The sequence below is a fragment of the Toxoplasma gondii genome, chromosome IX, assembly GCF_000006565.2.
Source record: "Toxoplasma gondii ME49 chromosome IX, whole genome shotgun sequence".
In the NCBI taxonomy this organism is placed as follows: Eukaryota; Apicomplexa; class Conoidasida; order Eucoccidiorida; family Sarcocystidae; genus Toxoplasma; species Toxoplasma gondii.
The window spans coordinates 6,214,865-6,233,235 of record NC_031477.1 but is presented as its reverse complement, the minus strand read 5'-3'; the positions used below and the strand labels follow the sequence as shown (position 1 = coordinate 6,233,235).

General features: G+C 53.1%; 2 protein-coding genes across 2 annotated transcripts; both read left to right on the top strand.

The window, feature by feature from the left end:
- The first annotated feature begins 15 nt into the window (after positions 1–15).
- TGME49_306630 (tRNA methyltransferase complex GCD14 subunit protein) lies at positions 16–6,439 on the top strand. Its single transcript, XM_018782493.1, has 7 exons — positions 16–858; positions 1,618–1,710; positions 2,309–2,378; positions 2,663–2,765; positions 3,448–3,757; positions 4,251–4,335; positions 4,600–6,439. Exons 1-7 carry the CDS (start codon positions 487–489, stop codon positions 5,271–5,273), a joined length of 1,707 nt encoding a protein of 568 aa, XP_018636183.1. The 5' UTR covers positions 16–486; the 3' UTR covers positions 5,274–6,439.
- A 434-nt stretch (positions 6,440–6,873) lies between these two features.
- AP2IX9 (AP2 domain transcription factor AP2IX-9) lies at positions 6,874–17,618 on the top strand. The gene is made up of 2 exons (XM_018782492.1): positions 6,874–8,923; positions 9,388–17,618. Exon 2 carries the CDS (start codon positions 9,479–9,481, stop codon positions 13,493–13,495), a length of 4,017 nt encoding a protein of 1,338 aa, XP_018636182.1. The 5' UTR covers positions 6,874–8,923; positions 9,388–9,478; the 3' UTR covers positions 13,496–17,618.
- Positions 17,619–18,371: the final 753 nt, after the last annotated feature.

The following is an 18,371-nucleotide window of genomic DNA, read 5'->3' as shown; positions in this document are numbered from 1 at the left end:
GTTGCATTCTCTGAACAAGCCACGAATCCGGCCCTTTATGGTGTTTTTCGTTTTCTTCATTTACCAGTCTCCTTTCCTGCCTTCTGAGTGTCTGCCTGCGCCCCCGTTTTACGCACGCCCTCAACTTCCCTCAGTCTCCGCATGTTCTCGCCCCGATCCTCTGTTCAGACGCTCTGCTCTTTTCTTTTGCTTCTCTGAGGAATAAAGTTAACTGCTCTCCCCTTATTATCCTCCGGTGTGTCCAGAAGGCTCTGGAAATACGAGGGACTCACAGCGAGGAGAAACAGGCCCGCGCTTGACTCAAGCTCGGCGAGGGCTTTGCCAACACATGCGAAATTGGATCCGTAAACAAAGCGTTCCAGGGTATAAGGCAGTAGTCCAGATCGTATCACATCCCCCCCCGCGAGCAGACGTCTTCTTGGCAATCAGCTACTCTTCGTTCTCCGCCGTTTTTCTGTGCTGCGGGAGACGAATTGTTCGAACATCATGGGGATGATCTCCGGCCAGCGTTCGTCGAGTGCCCCCTCGTTTGCCGAAAGCCACCCACCGTCAGATTTCGTTTCGCCTTCAGGTGTCGATACACTCCAAAATACAGAGATGAAAGAGGATTCGACTTCTCGTGACAGAGGAGCGGCGGCTGTCGACACCGACGCGGGTTTACGAAAAACAGAATCTCCTCTCTCGACCGTCAGCGAGCAAGTCGACCATCGCGAGTACCCCAGATACGGCGACTTTGTCATTCTCTACGGCAGCCATCAGCTCGTTATCCCTGTACTTCTGGAAAGGGGTCGCGTCTCCAACAGCCGACTGGGGAACTACAGACATGACGATATTGTCACGACAGCCTACGGATCCAAGGTATTTGTGCTTGTAAACTCTACACTCTTTTTTATGTCATGAATATGTGTATACATCTATTTCATATTATTGTATATATGTGCATATATGTGTGTATTTACACTCTATGTACAACGGCTGGAGAGTGGAAGATGAAAGGAGATGCAGGCAGATACGTAGACACTGATGGGATTGCTACCGACGCACACGCATCTCTTTCAATGCGTACGTTTGTGGCCGTATACTAATATTTTTTGTTTTGATCGAATGGAACGTCTGAAAAATCTGAAGTGAATCCTTCCTGGAGGGGATCAAAGATAGGGGAACGCAGATGAGCTCCTCTCCATCAGTCACAGCCAGATGGCTCTCAGACCGTGACACTTGTGCAACTTTCTCGCACCCCGTGTCTCTTTAATCTTATATCTCTGCCTATCGTTCCCGATGTTTATCTGCCTATGTATCTGTCTGTCACCACTTCACTGTATCTACTTAGGCGTCTGTCTATTTATTTATCTATATCTGTCAATCTAATTATCTACCTTCTTGCATCTATATCTCTACCTATTTATCTATCTACATATCTACGTATGTGTGGATGTACAGCAATGTGAAGGTGCCGATGTGGCTGCAGGTGGCTCGAGAGCCAGTGCGGTATCCCGTTTCGGGCTCTCTCTGGGGTATTTCTTCACTTTAGAAGGTGAACTGAACGACAGAAGATCAGTTGGAGACACAGTAAAAAAAGGCTTCATCTGCGTTTGCTAGTTTCTGTCTCGTTTTTAGGTCCAAGACCGCAAGTCCAAGAGGTGGTTAGTTGTCTTGCGTCCGTCTCCCGATCTGTTTTCTCTCGCGCTCACGCATCGGACACAAATTCTCGTAAGTTGAGCTCATGGGCTGCAGACATCTGGTCTGTCTGGGACCTCTTCCCGCGGCGTTGTGTCCTCAGAAACTGTGGTTGCAATTGTGTGTGCCGGAGCGACCGTTTCGTCGACTGTGTTGACTTTAGTCCTGCTCAACTTGAGGTCCGCTCAAACTGATGAGTCAAGGAGGTACAAACCGTAAAATGGGGAATTTCGATTTGTGCACCTGGGTTGATACTCTGTTATTTAGACGCTTGTAGGAGTCATGTCCTTCCACGTGTCTGCACATGTAACAGTCCAAATCTTCGGTGCAAAAGCACTGTTTCTCGTGTTCATAAATCAAGAACAACAGAGGCTCTTCACCAAGAAAGAGATTTTCAGATTTCTGGCCTCAGTCGCTATTCGGAGATGTACCTGTTTCTCTTCAGATTCGCTGTATGTATATATATATATATATATACATACATATTCATCTATAGGGTATCCTGGTGGCACAGTCAATACGTATGCAGGTATATATAGTCTGTTACGCATAGGCAGAAATGTATTTGTGGCCTTCTTTCACTAGGCACCAATTTTTCTTCTCTCTGTCTTTGCCTTCTTTGTGCCTGCAGTACCATTCAGACATATCGCTGGTCTTGATGCTGTTAGATGCGTGTCCTGGCAGACGAATCTGCGAGGCTGGTAAGAGTGAAGAATGGACCCGCATACTTTTCGTAGGGATTTAAAAACTCTCTCATTTAACCCTAACTGTAAGCTATTTATGTGCGTATACCCCATAAACACAGCATTTTTCGATGTGTAAACGTGGCGGGGCAGCGATGCCAATCCCTGTGACTCTGGAAACACACCATCTGGGGTGTGTTCCGATTTCCCCTCACGCCAAGCTGAAATATGAATAGCTGCATGCGCGTGTGTATCTCATGGGGGGTCCGTTTTATTCGTTTTGCCTTGGCTTCGTTGTTCAGGCACGGGCTCGGGATCGCTGTCATGTCACTTGGCCAGGGCCGTTGCGCCCACGGGGCACATCTTCACTTTCGAGTTCCACCAGCAAAGGAAAATGGAGGCCGAGTAAGTCTGTTCAGCTGCTCAGTCTGTGTGTTAAGGCTGTTGCATGGACTGGCCTTCACGGCACCTTTGTTCACGGATCTGCGCCACCAATGGTGAAGTGGGGGGAAAGATGTCAGACAGTAATGTCGATCGCTGATGAGGAAAAAAGCCTTTTGTTGCCCGCATTGTTTCCTCGCCTGTGAATTCCAGTCCCTTCTGAGTTGTGAGTGTTCAACTTTACAAGCTGAGTCGCGGGCTTATCTATAGGCGCCTCCGTATTGGATCGGCTTTTTTTCCCGTGCCGACCGACATTCCTCCTAAGGAGCGTATGTGCTTTCGAGAAACTGCCGGCCCTGTTGATTCCTTTTTCTGTTTATCTCGCTTTTGGACCTGGCACGTGCAGTTGGTGGCGCGGTGCTAGTTGTGGCCAGGCTCGTGTCACCCCCGCCGAAAGTGTTGACGGTGCGCCTCAGTCGCATCCGCGAACCCTAAAAACGACAGGAAAGCCAGGCTAGCTTTTGTGTTTTTCTTGTTTCGCTTTACTTCAGCTGTGGCGTCCCTTTGAGACCAACTCTGCTGTGCACCAACCTCTAGGGGGGGGGGGGGGACTCGGAAGTCGCTTTCGCAAGAACTAACGCGAGCTACTATTTCTTGGTATCGTCGATGAACACTTTTGATGAGCACTTTTTTCTGCATGTTGCAGAGCGGATTTCAAGCGTCTCGGCCTCTCTTCATACCTCTCGTGCTACCACCGGGATGTCTGTACAGACGGCTTTGTCAGCGTTTCAACTGCGTCGGGCGAGGACGTGTCTTCGAACTCCTCTGAGACCTCGAGGGTTTTGCCGCTTGAAGAGAAGGGCAAAACAGCTGGTGCCCTTGCAGATTCTGAAACTCCGGACGACGGTGGAGCGGCCGAGAAAGTCGGTCTGCCAGCCGCTGGATCGATCGATAGTCTTTTCCTCGATGTGCCTTCGCCCTGGCTAGCGTTAGACCACGTGGATGCAGCCCTCCGAGTCAGTCTCGACAGGGGGAAAACCTAGGAAACTCGGTTGTTTCGCTTACCGAGAATAATTCGACTCCCGATGTCTGTCTTACGGCGTGTACAGAATTTGGTTTGTCAGAAACCGGCTTCACGTTCTGCGGTGTTAGCTTGGTTTCGAGAACCCTCAGCATGTATATGAGTGTACTGTGAGGAAGATGTTATATACCTGTACACTTAAGATCCCATTATAGCCGCAGATAACCACTTTCTTTGTAGTTGCAGTTCACTACCCCACCTCGACACGCAGTCTACGGTGTGGGTCCAGAGTCTGCTCAGCGGCTACCCGTACTGTTTTCCGGAGGCGAGGTCGTGCTTCCTTGTGGGGAGTGATCAGCGTTGCTCGCTCAAACGTTCACGGTGCAGTTTGAGGACAGGGGGTATACAGGGAGCGTTTCATACGTTATATCGTTTAATACCGCAATCGTTTCTGACGATTGCGTTCCGTTTTGGTTTGTTCCCTGCAGGAAGGTGGCCGTTTCGTAAATTTTTCGCCCTGCGTCGAGCAAGTCCAGCGGGTCTGCGAATGTCTCCATGAACGCGGCTATCACGGTGAGAGCCTAAGCCCCCAAAACTATAAAAACCGGTGGAGCGGGGTGTAATATAGGTATTTGTTTCAGAGGTGTTCAAGAAAAAGTTAAACGTGGTAAAAAAATAAATCTTCAAATTTTAAAGTGGTCTCGGGTCTCTATCCTCGGGAGGTTCATAAGTCGACTATACCTGTTCTCGCCGCGGTTCGTCTTGTTGATTCTATTCGGTTGTTGCTGCCACCGAGCCGAGAGCATCGAGTTTGTTTTCTTGTTCGACTCTGTCTAGGCATTCGAACTTTTGAAGTGATACGAAAGCCATGGGGCGTGTGGACGAAGAAACCTACGGCGCGGTCTTCGGCTGTGCGAGATCTTGGCAGAATTCCAGAAGAGCCAATCCTTGCTCGGGACTCGAAGCGGCTGAAAAAAACAGGTGCAGAAACGACTGCTGCCTCTGAGGACCCCACGCAAGCTTCCACGACCAGGTCCCGGAAAGGAAACGGAAACACGCGTAGGAGCGAAGTCGACGGGTGCCAGGGAGATGGAAACGATAAAGAAATTTCTCTCGCGACGTTTCCGCTGCTAATTAGTCAGTTGTTGGGCCAGTCTGTCCCCGAAGAGTTCTGGACACCAGCGATGAAACTGGAGTGTGCATCAGACAGTGTTGAGGCAGGTTGTGAGCAAGGCGCTGCCGAAAACAAAGGCACGTGCAAGAAAGTGTGTCATAGCAAGTCTACCTTGCGGGTTCCGCCTTGTTCCTCTGGAACGGAGACAGGAACAAACGAGAGAACCGAAGGAGTTAGTGTGGACAGAAATAAGGAGAAGACACGGCTCAGGACTTTTCCTATCGATTTTGAAGCGACACATTATCCCTTGCCACTGCGGGGCCACACAGGGTACTTAACGGTTGCTGTGAAGCATCGGGTTCGCGCGTTGTCAGGGAAGATGTCAGCACCATGCTAATTGTTCGGTCTGCGTTAAACGTGCTCTTCTTTTCGCATTCTGTTAGGAACCATTTATAGTTTTGTTGTGTTGTTGAATCCTCGGTTTTCTTAATGGGTGACTACGGGCTGGCCCGATGTCACATTGCCGGCGCTGTACAGCAAACCTGGCAAACTACGTAAGGCTTCCTTTCTCGCAAGGCAGGTGTTGACGTGTGGATCACGCGGCGTCATGCCACAAACCCGGACAAGGACGGTGAAAAAGCAGTGAAAAAGCACGCTCAGATGGGGTTTAGAGGAGAGATACATTCCCGGCTGACAGCTGCCACTAGTAACTCGTGAAACGATAGGTGGTGTTTTTGTGATCGAGAGGGCGGTTGGATTCAGGCCGTCTCGTGGACGGCTCTCGTCCAACGGCCAGTGAGCTTGCAGTCCATTCCATTCCTGCACATTCAGATCAAACGCCGGCTGGCAGGTGTTGTCTCAACTGGCAGTTTACGTTTCTCGCGTCGACTGCATCGTTATTGAGTTGCTGTAGGTTCGATAACTGGCGCAGGTAGGCTGGGATAGAGGGGTCATTGCGGTAATGGGGATGTATCAAGATGGTTTCTTCCACGGAGGCGTTGTCGTCATCAAACTGTTGTAAAGTAACCGCTGTCTAAGGCACCCCTGTTCACTGCTGGCTTTTCAAAGGCGTGGATAGGCCGCCCATAGGCAACGACGAGATACGACGTCGAGCACGTCCTCTCAACAGCGTTTCCAAAAGGCGCTTGCATCAATCAAGTTCCACAGTTCCCCGCCAAAGGCGCATGTGACGATATTTCAAGTAGAGACACAGTGGGCCGTTAAGTCCGTGCTTTGTAGAGAATGCTGGTATCCATGTTGCAGGACGGCGACATAGTAGCTTGAGGCTGTGAGACGCTCATAAGCAGCACCGTGCACACCTAGCGTCCGCTATCACGGCCGCATTGCTTATGGGTGGCCAAGAGGGGTTGTGGTCCGAATGCAAGCACCAAAAAACGTCCAGTTGCTTTGGGGAGGTTTCGCTCCCACCCCCACTTTGTTGTTAAAATGCAGGCATATACTGCCTCGTGCGCGGAGCCGCAGCACGAGCAGCCATCAAGGTGGAGGCATCTCCACGGGAACCTTGAAAACGCAGAACGCCAACGGTGGGGGCGTTGATGTTTGGGCGCCGCTATGTGTCTGCCATGGAATGCTATATATATATATATATATATATATATATGGGCCACACGCTTTGGGTTCTTAGGGAACATATTGTGTGTGAGGCCTGCCAGTTTATCAGATGATGAGGATGGTTCCCCGTCCAAGGAAGCGCACCCGCCATAGCCCGAAAGAGGACAGCCGAAACTCGCCGCCCTCGCGTGTGCTTCATCCCCACTTTTCGGTATTCCGGTGATTCTAGCAGACGACCGGAGGTTAGAACCTCACCTCGCCGCGAGTGGTCTTTGATGTAGGCGCTGCTGGCCCTTCGTCCGGCACACGTCGGAAGGTGGCGGCGACGACCGGTTATTCTACGCGTCTCTGAAGAGGGGACGAAGAGACACCGGGGACATTCGCCGCAGCTACCTAGACGGTAAACTCCGGGAAACGGGATCAACCGTCCTCCCCCGTCCCTCCGTCCGATGGTCTGCGCAGATCTGTCGGACGGACTCAACTGAAGCGACCCCGTCACTTTAATTGACGCACCAACCGGGTCGTGGTTCATCGTAACACGATGCCGTTCATTGTCCCTGATCGATTTAGGGCTGTTACTTGCTCTTAACCTGTTTGCACTCGCGGCCAGTTTCTTTGTCGAGTGTGTCTGCAACAACGAGTTGCTTCCCCCGCGGGTCTTAACGCTGATTGTATGCAGTGATAATCGCTTAACCGGGCCCCACTGACCGTCAGGCGCGGTCGGCGGAGACTGGTAATTGCATGGACCTTCCACTGAAGTGTTCCTTTCCCCTGTCCGGTGAACCACCATGCGCAAGGATGGTGGAACTTCTAATGTCATTTGAATTTCTATGAGACAAAAAGGCTGGAACAAGGAGCGAACGCAGGCCAGGGGTGGCGCTTTTGGTGCGACGATGCCGCGGTGGCTCTTCCTTTGTCGGATACGTCGCCTACCCACTCGTCTGCAGCTTTCCTAAAGGGCCAGTGTACCGTGGATAAGTACATTCGCCCTCCTCAAAGCTCACTGGCTGGGTGGAACGCTGAAACCTTTTGGCTCAGCCATTCAAGGCGAAACGGAGATTTGGACGAGTCCTTCAAACGCCGCAACGTTTTTGTGGATCTCAACGGCAGAGACGGGTTTTCGGACTCGCTGCCTGCGGCAGTAGTCAATCGGAACGGGGTCATCTGCCGGGGTATGCACCGGTCGCGTGTGTCTCTGTTCGTGATTGACGGCTGTTCAGTATACTTTGTGTTGATGCCGTCGTGTCATGTGGCATTTCAGTTATGTGTAACATGGTCGAAACCTGCGTGTGTCTTCTAAGTGGAAAAGTGGACGGGCACTGACTTCTTCCTGCCGCTGCGTCATCCGCGTAAGCGTCTTTCCAGCAGGCGTTCGCGCTGGGTGTGCGCAAGAGAAGAGGCACACAGGCCGCCACAGAGAGGGTGGTGGAATTGAGAGATAGTGAGAAGAACAGTGATAAACAAGCGTGTGTGCAAGTGAGCCGGCACATCGCAAAAACGCGCGACGCAGTGACGTTGTGGTGGAGACAGTTTAGGAGTCTCCCGACATTTTCTACAGGTTCGTTCGCAAACTGTCCGGCCATTTTTTAGGTTGAAGAACCGAGCAGCGATTTGGAGAGCTCCGCCGTCTCATTATTCTCCCAGATTTGCGCCTTCGCCCTTTCTCCGTGTAGGCGATCGGTGTCGTGTGGTAGTTGCAGACACTAATCTGTGAGAGACACGAATCAAGGCGATCCATCACGTCAATCGCTCCGAAGGAGTAAGATCGGGAGATGCTGCTGATTTCATGTCGTTTTTCGCCGTTCGTTCTCCGGACAACCGGCCAACAAAGCTGGCCGCCTCTGCGTAGGCTCGTACGGCGCGTGCACCCGCACTTCGTAGCACGCCACTGCAGAGCTGAGCGTGTCGGTCGGCTTACAGTGTACACCTTTGCAGATCTTGCGCTGCGGTCGCACTTGTCCCCAGCGTCTCCCTCCGCTGGTGTGCGGAATGGCACCTCGCCCGAGGGAACCGCCAGTGCTCACATCACGTATCCGCCCCAAGTATCTTTCTCTGCAGCTTACGATTTTTTGCATTCGCCCGTGCACCAAGGAACGGGACGTCTGCTCGTGGAGAAAGGGAACTTCTGAACGGAAGAGCAACCCACCGCCTCTACCTCCTTGCCCACAGCAGTGTGATTGGCGTGTGCAACAGCCACACCAGCGCTAGCCCCCTTTTTCTGCCCCTACTCGTTAGGGCTCTTGACGAGACGGCACACACGCGTTTCAACAGACACAAAAACGTTGTGGACGGGCGTGGAAAGACAGTGTTTTTCTCTGCGAAGCGGCCTTGCTCGAGCAGACAACTGATCTGGGCGATCTTCGGAAGCCTTTTGTGGGGGACGACGGGAAAGCTCTACGGCGGCACGGTGGTACGAGTACGAAGCCACGAATACAAGTGCATAGACAAGCGGGAACCTGCGCGCCAAAAGGAAAAGTGAGACTGCAGGCATTGGTGGTTTCTTTTGAGTAAAGTTGTGTGCGAATGGTTAAAACCTATTGCCCGTCGACTTTTTACCGACATATTTGAGAGGACGTAGAGAAAAAGCTAGAGTGCGACAGTCGACCATTGAAAGTAACCGCATGTACCTGCAGCACACAGGAGTAGTGTGCCAATTGCTGTCTTGCAGGCGACTGTTGCTGTCGCCTGTCGGTTGCAGAAGTGTGCAAACGAACATGAGACAAACCAGACTTGGGATCCCTAGTGTCTGCATGTCTGCCACCTTGAGCTGCACGCAGTGGTAGTTAATCTATCAATGTTGCGGGACGGCAGTGGGGGCCCGAACAGTACGAGCGATCGTCCCGCCGTTATTGACCTTTTGATGGGGGGGAGTTCGGGTGAATTCCGTTCCAGTCCTGAGTAAGTCCATGTGTTGCATGTCTTCTTTTTTGTGGCACAAGTATCTCTCTTGCAGGACGCAGCGTACGGCATTCCGTCGGTCAAAGACAAGTCTCGACGCGTGCACAGTCACTCGAGCGGCGTAGTTCGGCCATGCCGTTGGAGGGAATGGCGACACACTCGCCGGAGTCGCTGAAGCGCACACGTCATGAAACAGACATCCTCACCCACTTGCCTTCGTGGAATCCTAAAATGCCAAGGCCAGTGCCCGCTGCCATTCAGGGGCATCCAGAGGTGGACGAAGCTCTCAGCGCTGAGGGTAGCGAAGATGTCCGAAGTTGTTGGCAGGTGACTGAACTCTGTTCAACTCGGATGCTCGGCACGAAGGGTCAGAGCCCTTTCAGGGCGTTCTCAGCGTTCACTTCGCGATCGCCCAGCACGCTCCCCTCTCGGGATACCTCTGCCTCGAAAGCCAACGCTATCGTTCCAAAGTTGAGTTTGAGCAGGCTAGACGTCGAGTTTGTGCAGCGTCTCTCTTCAGTGGAGGACACGAGTAGGCTAATGGAAGAACATGAAACAGATGAGACGCGCCAGATGGACGGAAACATCGTGGATCGGGCGCTACTGTTAGCAAACACCCCGTTCGCGTCCGGCCTGCATACGCGGTGCCCGTCAAGAGAGAGCCTAGACAGTGAAGAAGATAAAACGATGGAGGTTTCAGCATCAGGGCAGCAGCAAGGTCGTAGGGCTTCTCATGCTGACAACTGGCCGGATCCTCCTCAAGAAGGCAACGCGGAAATGCGAAAAATTAGCGGCGATAGGTATTCAGAGGTGTTTCAAGGAGAACCTGACTCACGCCGTTGTGAAACGAGAGAACTGCTTGAGCTACGCGAATCATCATCATCTGCAGCTCATCTTGCGTCAAAAGCCCCACCCCGCAGAGAGAGGCTCAGCTCTCTGGATACAGATCGAGGCGATGGACGCCCTGACCAACCACAAAGTGGTTGCATCACGAAGGCAACGGAGACGTCGGCACCCCCGCGTTCTTCGAATTCTGCACCCGAACTCTCGGACTCCCCCACAATCCGCGCATCTTCACCAAAATTGTCTGTTCGGTCTGTTTGTTCGTCCACTGCTTGCTGCTCACCAACGGTTCCTGCCTCGCTCGATGTAGACCGCCTCCGCCCGACCAAAGCCCTCCCCGTAGTAGATTGCATAGTGAAACCTGCTTTGCTGAGCGGCAGCGGTTCGCCGGGTTTGATGCCCTCTGGTGCCCGCGCTGTGTTGGAGGCAGCGACCTCGAAGAGGCCCGAGCTCCCGAATTCGGAAGCTGGAACCCAGCTTGGAGCCCTTGCCGTGGACCCTCAGCCATTGTTGGACACTAGACGGCGGGAGCGGCGCGACATTGTGTCCAAGGCGCAGGAGGAGTCGGCAGAGGCAACGCAAAATCAGGTGTCAGTCGGGCTTCGAGCGACAGTTGACGACAGCACGAGACCAACCGAAGTAGACACTAACAGAGGAGGCACCGGTAAAGACACAAGCTCGCGGGTTTGCAGTGAGACCGTGTTGTCATCCTACGCCAGTGTCAGCGGGGACGTCGATGGCGACGAGAGTTTCGAAAGGTCCCGAGAGTCGCGCAAGGTGGAGCCGACTTCGGAAAGACAACTCACTCTGGACAAGACAGAGGATTGTGTGAACGACAGGATGGATGCGGTACTCCCCTCTACAGCTTCGTCCACGAACGCTTCTGAGACATTCGCCTCCGATTTGAAAGAAGCGGCCGAAGGCGCCAGGGAAACCGACACAGAGCTTGACGGAGACGAAGAAGAGCGGCAGCTCCGAGAGCAGCTGGTGCGGCTTCAGCGGCGCCTACTGGAGGTGCACCGAAGACAGCAGAGTCAACAGGCAGAAGGCAAATGCCGTGATGCCCCGTCGACCGGAGACCCGCTGTGTTCAGGTGACCGCCTCGCGTCGGATCGCGACTGTAGAGACTCAGAGGCTCGCTTAATCGCGACACTGAGCAGGACGAATGTGAGCACCGCGGACGGCAGCAGCCACAGCAGTACAGAGAGTGCCGTGAACAGTCCTGGCGGGAAAGAAAACTTCGGATGTTGTCAGCGGACTATGCCTTCTTGCGAGTCGTTGCCCGCGAGTCTCCGCGGCGGAGCGGCATTCGCTTTGGGCCCCCACTCGCCTCTAAGTGGGACTTTTTGCCGTCCCGTTCTTCAGTGCGGCGTGGCCGAGACCCCGGAATGGAATGCAGAAGAGCAAGCACTGCACGCTGCCTCCCGTGTCCTCGGTTTTCAGACGATTTCGACAAAGGAAAACGACGGCCACCGTGGCCGTCTCGGCGGCAGTGCCGATGGTTTAATGGCTGGACGATTTGGGTATGAGGCGGGAGCAGGCGAAACGAGCAGAAAGCGGAAAATTGGAGATACGGATTACGGCCTCCCTCGACAAAAGGCGTTCCTCGCTAGTGCTGTCGAGTGCGAGCGCACCGCCTCGTCCTGTCTCTCTATGTTGGCAGCTAACTACGGCCTTGAGGCGCGTGGCTCGATGCCGGACCCGCGGATCTCTCGGCTTCTGTCTTTGCTGTCTCGGTCCGAGTCTGCAAAAACCAACGATGCAGCAGCTGGTCAGCTGCTTGTTCAGCTCCTCGCTGGACTGTCCAATAGCGACGCACCCCGGGCGCTGCACCGATGGACCTCCGCGGCAACCTCTTCGAATGGCGCCTACGAACCAAATGGGTATCGTGGCGGAAACGAAGTCGGCCTGGAGTCGGCTGCGTCCGGGTTGTGGCCTGGCCACGCTGAGCCTGTGGACGCGGCGAACGGGTCACATTTGGAAAGAACAGGTGCTTGCGGCTCTCTGATGAACCTTCTAGAGTCCACACTGGCTCGCGCAGCCAGGGGCAACAACCATGGCATCGGGGAAAACGGAGCGGGCAGTCGCATGGACGAGTGGGCGGGACCAAGTGAGGAGTGGAGAATGAGGCGGCGAGGAAGGACGGGGGACTACTGTGACGTTCAAGGGAGTTTTCTGCCAGGGGGGAGCAACAGATTCTCGTTGCTTTCTGCATGTGACTCGCAAGTTTCGCGGTTCCGACGAGTCGCCGCGTTTCTCGAGGAGGTGACCTGCAAAACGGGAAGCGCCGCCGAGTCTGTGTGTGATGGGCTTGGCAGAGCTGAGGGTCCGAGTCGTGGCTACGCAGACTCCCCAGGGTTGCCGGGTTTGAGCATCTCGACCCAGGCAGGGGCCTTTCCAGGGACAGGCGGCCACGGCTTAGGCGCGGTTCCAGAAGTGCGCGCCAGTGCTGAGGGAGTAGTCGGGAACGCCCATGGAATTCGGCTCGGCGACAAAGCGGTGAACAGTTCGCTCTCTGACTCTCGTGTGGACTCTGGCGAGGCGATGGCGCACTGTGCAGCGGCGGGAGAAGAGAGATTCGGTGGCAAGCAAGAACAACGGGTTCTCACGCTTCGGCAAAACGAAGGCCTTGCGGCTGACGGCTTGCGACAGACTGCCGTGGGTGACGAAAAAGCTCCAAATAGAGACCTGGACGTGGTGTCGACGCAGCGGGAAGAGGGCCCTGACGACGTCCCGTTGCGAGCTGTCCGAGGTGTTTATTTCGACGTCACCAATCAAGCGTGGGCGGCTAATATGAGGGTGAACGGGAAGGTTCAGAAGAGAAGTTTCTCTCTGAAACGCTACGGAAAACATGCTCGACAGCGCGCCATCGAGGCTAGACGGGAGATGGAGAGAGATTTCGGACGGTCAGTGTCTCAGATTGTGCGTGCCTCAAATTTTTTTGGCATCAGCCGAGACATGCCAGAAGAGACCGAAGCGTACTCACGGTTGGTTCGTCAAACGCGGGGGTTCGACACACCAAAGCTCGCGTGCGTGCAAGTTGAAGGGGAGAGAGAACGCGCGACTCCCAGGAGCCTACCGTTTGAGTCGCGTCCATATGCAGAGGCCTCACTAGCCGCCCGTGCGCTTCTGAAGCGCATGCAGCAGGATAGCGCTGCGCGGACGATGGAAAGTGCAACAGAGCTTGAAAGTTTCTTGTACCCCCACGCGGTGGCTACCCGACTGCAAACCCTGTCCCGACAGTCTCACGTGGATTTCGAAGCGAAACGCGACGCAGAGAGACGAGCGCGAACAACGTCAGCCTAAGAGAAGTCAGGTTTCAACCGGTTGTACTGCGCAGCGTGCCGCGGCATGCGATCGCGAGGATGCCCTGTGTGTACCAGGCGATGCGTCGGGGTTAACGTGAGTTGCGCAGTCTTGCGGGGCGTCAACGCGGGACCGTTTTCTCGGGCCGCGCCCAGTGTCTCGTTACTTCACATTCGGTGTCGATTCCCTCGGTTTGTCGTGTGACATGTTTGTCTCTTCCGGCAGTGAGAGCGATACGTGCCTGACTTTTAGGTTTCGTTGTAGGGGGGCACGCAGTAGGTGACAGCAGGGCGGCAGCAACGATTTCACTCGTCGGGCGAATTTCGTGGGTGGGTAGCCAATCATGGCGAACGAAAGCGTTTGATGACAAAGGGAAGGTGGTGCATGTGGGGGTGACCCGGAAGCGTGATAAATTATAACGTTTGGCGGGCCAAAGTCTGTACGAGATGGCAGAGGAGCTTTTTTTCATAGCATGCAGCTAAAACGTTGAGCCAGGAGTAGCCGTGTGTGTGCTTATCACTGGTAATACCGCAGTATGATTTTTTCCAGAGGGAGGTTCACACAGAGAAGGTTTCGGAGTGACAGTCGAAGCCTTCGCCTCATGGAGGGAGTTTATACACTTGTTTTTATCAGACTCGCCACGGCAGTTGCAGTCGCCATGTGACATCGACAATCACTCCTGTGTGTTAGCACTTCCGTGTATCCCACCGGAGCGAGAGGACGCTGGTGCACTGTGAGCGAGGTGTGCTTTGTGTCAGCAGAGACTGGCTACTGTTTGTAGAAAGCCAGTGCTGATACATGTGTGAAGGAGGCTCCGTTCAGCAAGCGGTGTCTTTCGTATTCTGTGTTTTTTCTGTTAAGTATGTAATTTTGATAAAAAGTCAAGAGCCACTTTGACGTGGGCGGACGCCACTTTCGTGTGCTGTGAAGTTGCCGCAGGATCGACATCCGGCACGTGGGGAGGTATCGTTTGTAGTGTTGTGTGCTCCCTTACTCGTCGCTTTTCGTTTTCCGTTCTGTGTCAGTCAGTCCAACTTCACGTCTGAATGTGTGCTTTTGGCTGGATTTTATGTCAAGGCCCAAGGGCGTGTTCGCGTCCATGGTGAAGTGTTAATTCAGTGCAGAGGCGTGTTCTCCTTTATTCCGCTTCATGTCCATGCTGCTACACTCGCTCATTGGCTGTGTCACTGTTGGGTCGGTTCTGACCAAAGACGCGTGGGATTTTCGTTTCGTGGATTTCACCGGCTCCCCGCAGTGTATTGAGGGACGCATGCGATACGCGGCAACATAGCGTCCACGTTCCGGGTATCTCTGAGCTGGGTCTCTTACGAAAAACTTCGGAGACTATCGTGGCATGTGCTGGTGTACTCTCGCTTCTTTCTTTTCATTTGAGCTCGCATGACAGCACCTCAGGGTAGGCATAGAGGTGGGGGCGTGCCGGTCGCTTTCTTTTTTCCAGCGGGATTGTGTTCGCATTGCAGCGGCAGGAAGCGTGCTTGTGTGAGGCAGCGGTAGCGTGAAGTGGAAAGGCAGTTGGATACTTCGGTGTGGGACTAAGCTTCGAAAGCGCCTCCCTCCCCTGCCACTGAGGAAGCACTGGCGAGAGCGTGTGTGGGCTGTGCCTTCATAAGGGCAGAATCTGTGTCCGTGCTCAATCAGCAATCGCATTCTGTGGAACAGGCCCGCGGGACTCGTCAGCAGTACCTGGTGAGGCCTAAGATAAGGCTTTTTTCTGCGGGCAATTCTGCGAAAACGGGCGTCACTCTTGCAGGAGAAGCTCACTTGGGGACGTGAGGGTGGGCTTCTGCACGTGAAAGGGTAAGTGTACAGCGTGGGGTCAAGGCTCCGTCGCTGTCGGCTGCTTTCTAGAATTGCTGTGAGTGGTTCCGCCTTCCTCCGTGGGACCGTATGAATTGTTGACTCGTAGGATTTGTGGGATTTGTCAGAGAAGTGGGAACTACATGTATTTACATAAGAAAACACTAGAGGGTGCGAGACTTTCTTCCGTGCCATTGTCCGTCTTTGGCTCTTTATACTGTGGGAAGGGCGCTTCTTGGTGTGGCGGATGGTGGGTATGAACGTATTGACATTGGAGACGCGTAGCGGTAGGCAAACGTTCGTAGAACGAAAATGTTCAGCGAAGAGGCCTGCACATGACGTCGTGGGTAGCTTGTCTCTTGCGGATCGTGTTGGCCCTCACGTTTTGACGCACGCCACCGTGATACGCCAGTTCGACATCCATTCCGTGTACTCACACCTTTGTGTATTTTCCTTCGCACGCTTCGCGGCAGAAGCTGTTCACCTGCCAGTCACCTCTGGCGCAGGCGACTTGCTCGGTCTTGACAGAACCAGTGAGTAGCTGCATGCGTTCCGTACCAGACGCGTTTAGGTGAAGTACTGTGCAGCCCCGCAGCGGCGGGGGGAAGGGGCATGCAACAGAAGCGTCGGCTTTTTTCTTTGCGAAATTTGAAGGGTAACTTCCCGTCGATGACTTCATACCGACGGCAACGAGTTGCGTGACCGGTGTTTTCATGTTTTTCAGTGTTCCGGCGACTTCTGTGGTGCCATGATAGAAACTATGCCTGTCCCGGGTTGTACGTGACAGAACGTGTGAGTCCACCAGGAAGAGATCGCCACGGTCTCTCCACCGTCGTGTGAATTCTCCGGCATCCCGTCGGTGTTTTAATGAAGACTGTTACACGAGAAGGCGGCAAGTTGCTGTCACATTTTTGAGGTCACGTATATTTAAGCTGTATAAATGTGTGTTTTCCTACCTCTGTCGTTCGTCTCGTTATAAGAAGCGAGTAGTTTGAACAGGGTGTGTCGTAATGTGCGCTGCAGCGTTGCTCTTGCAAGCGGGCGTGCCGGTTATAGACAGTGTCTTCGACTGGCCGAGTGTCTTCATTCCACTTTTGTGCAGACAGTCTGGTGAAACAGAGACGTCATGCCAATTCATTTTGCATACTAAAGAGTGACCGGTACCATGCGGTGCGCGGCTGAAGGACGGAACGCGGGTGTTCGTTGACAAAAAAGGATACCTCTTCGGTGGCCGTTGAAAACGGGGGTTAAAGCTCCCCAAACAGCACATGAGTGAGAAGAAAACCGGTCTCTTGACTCATCACTTTGTATAGTTAATTGCACCAGACCAGATGTCCACGCAGTTTCTCTCTGCGTAAGGAACCGTAGACGCGATAAGCGCTTTCGCTGTTTAAAATATATGAGGACCTGTCCCTGCTCTGCCTCAACCTCTCGTTGCGGATCTAGCGCGTACATAGTGGATCGAAAGGAGGGAACAAGATAATGCGCTCGTGACTGCATCTTTCTGGAGAAATGCATCGGTTGTCAGGAATTTCACATGGAATTCTCGCAGTCTGAAGCGAGCGTTCAACACGACGACGCTCAACGTGGTTGATGCGGCCGCGCAGAGCCGTTGTGCCACAAAAGAGGGACAGTAGGCATAGGCGTCGACTGTGGGAGAAATCTCCGATTTGCTTGGAAACAATTCGACGACTACTCAAGTATCCTCATTAACTTTCTGACAACTATGCTGATGTCGGGCAAATGTGTCGGATTCTTAGTTGAAAGTAACAGTCGTCGGCCGTGTCCTGTTGCCTCCTTTTTGTGGTATGTTGGCATAATCCAAATGTATCAGTGTTTTCGTACGTGTCACAGTGAGGTGGCAGGTGTCTTGCTGGAGTCAGGAAGACCTGCTAAAACAGCAAACGCCAACCATGAAACGGGTATTTCTGATGCACAGAACAACGTATGTGGTTCTGCGAGCGTATGACGCAGACACTGACGTTCTGAAGGAGCTCGTGGAAGGCCATGAAAGTCAAATCATTGGCAATGTCTTGCCTCAGTCGTCTAAACGCCTGAATAAAAAAAGATCGACAACTTCGTTGCAACGCTGTGGAGCATGTTCGCGTTCAGTACGTTCAAAATGCTTGAAACAGCTGCACGGAGATCTCTCTCTCTATTCGAATTACAAACCGATTCCATAGGCAGTGAGAGCATACTACCAGTCACTCGGTGAGCGAAAGAACCGATGGCTATATTCCTGTATGCTCAAGACGTCCGCGTATCAATGCCACTGCCCACCAGATACATGTAACCGCTCAGGCCGCCTAGGACTATAGAGAGCTGGGCCGCTTCCCATTATAATATACTCTTGCATTAACAATCACTTCCTTACAACAATTTTGCGCTTACGAAACCAAAAACGAAAGCATACTTCCTCTAGTTTCCACCAGAGTCTATTGGCACACACCCGGGGGCTTATGGTAACTTCGCTGTTTTCCCTTCCTCGACTTCTCCTAACCAGCGACGAGCTCCTGTACCGACTTTGATAAAGAAAAACTAACTGCATATAAGCACTGGCTGACATTTGAGCGACTGTATAATAGAGCTTGTTAGGGGCTCAGCAACCGACGGGTATGAGTCGTAGCTCGCCGTCACTGTGCGACATTTCTGAAAGAGCAGAAACGGCAAATGACAGCAGCAGATCCCTCTCTGCAATCAGACTGCAATTCGCAGTTTAAAAGCCTCATTCTACTGTGACACTGATAATAACCCTCCACAGCGTTTGAACTCTGCACGAACACCTGCGAATATGTGGCCGAAGATGCAGCGGGAGTTGTACACAGTCTCCGCGGTCTGTACAAAGAGAAAGTAGGCTGCATCGTCAGAGTAGAGAGTACCTGTACAGACATTTCATTAGTCATGTCGGCGCATCCTCGAACGGAAACCCTTGATTAATTCTTTTGTGATCTATAATTTGCAGTTGTCTTTTTCACAAGTGTGTCCCTTTTGCATGAGCGCATGCATTTGTTTCGCGTACCGGATCTCGTGCATGCGCGGCGAGGACGCTGGAACCTGT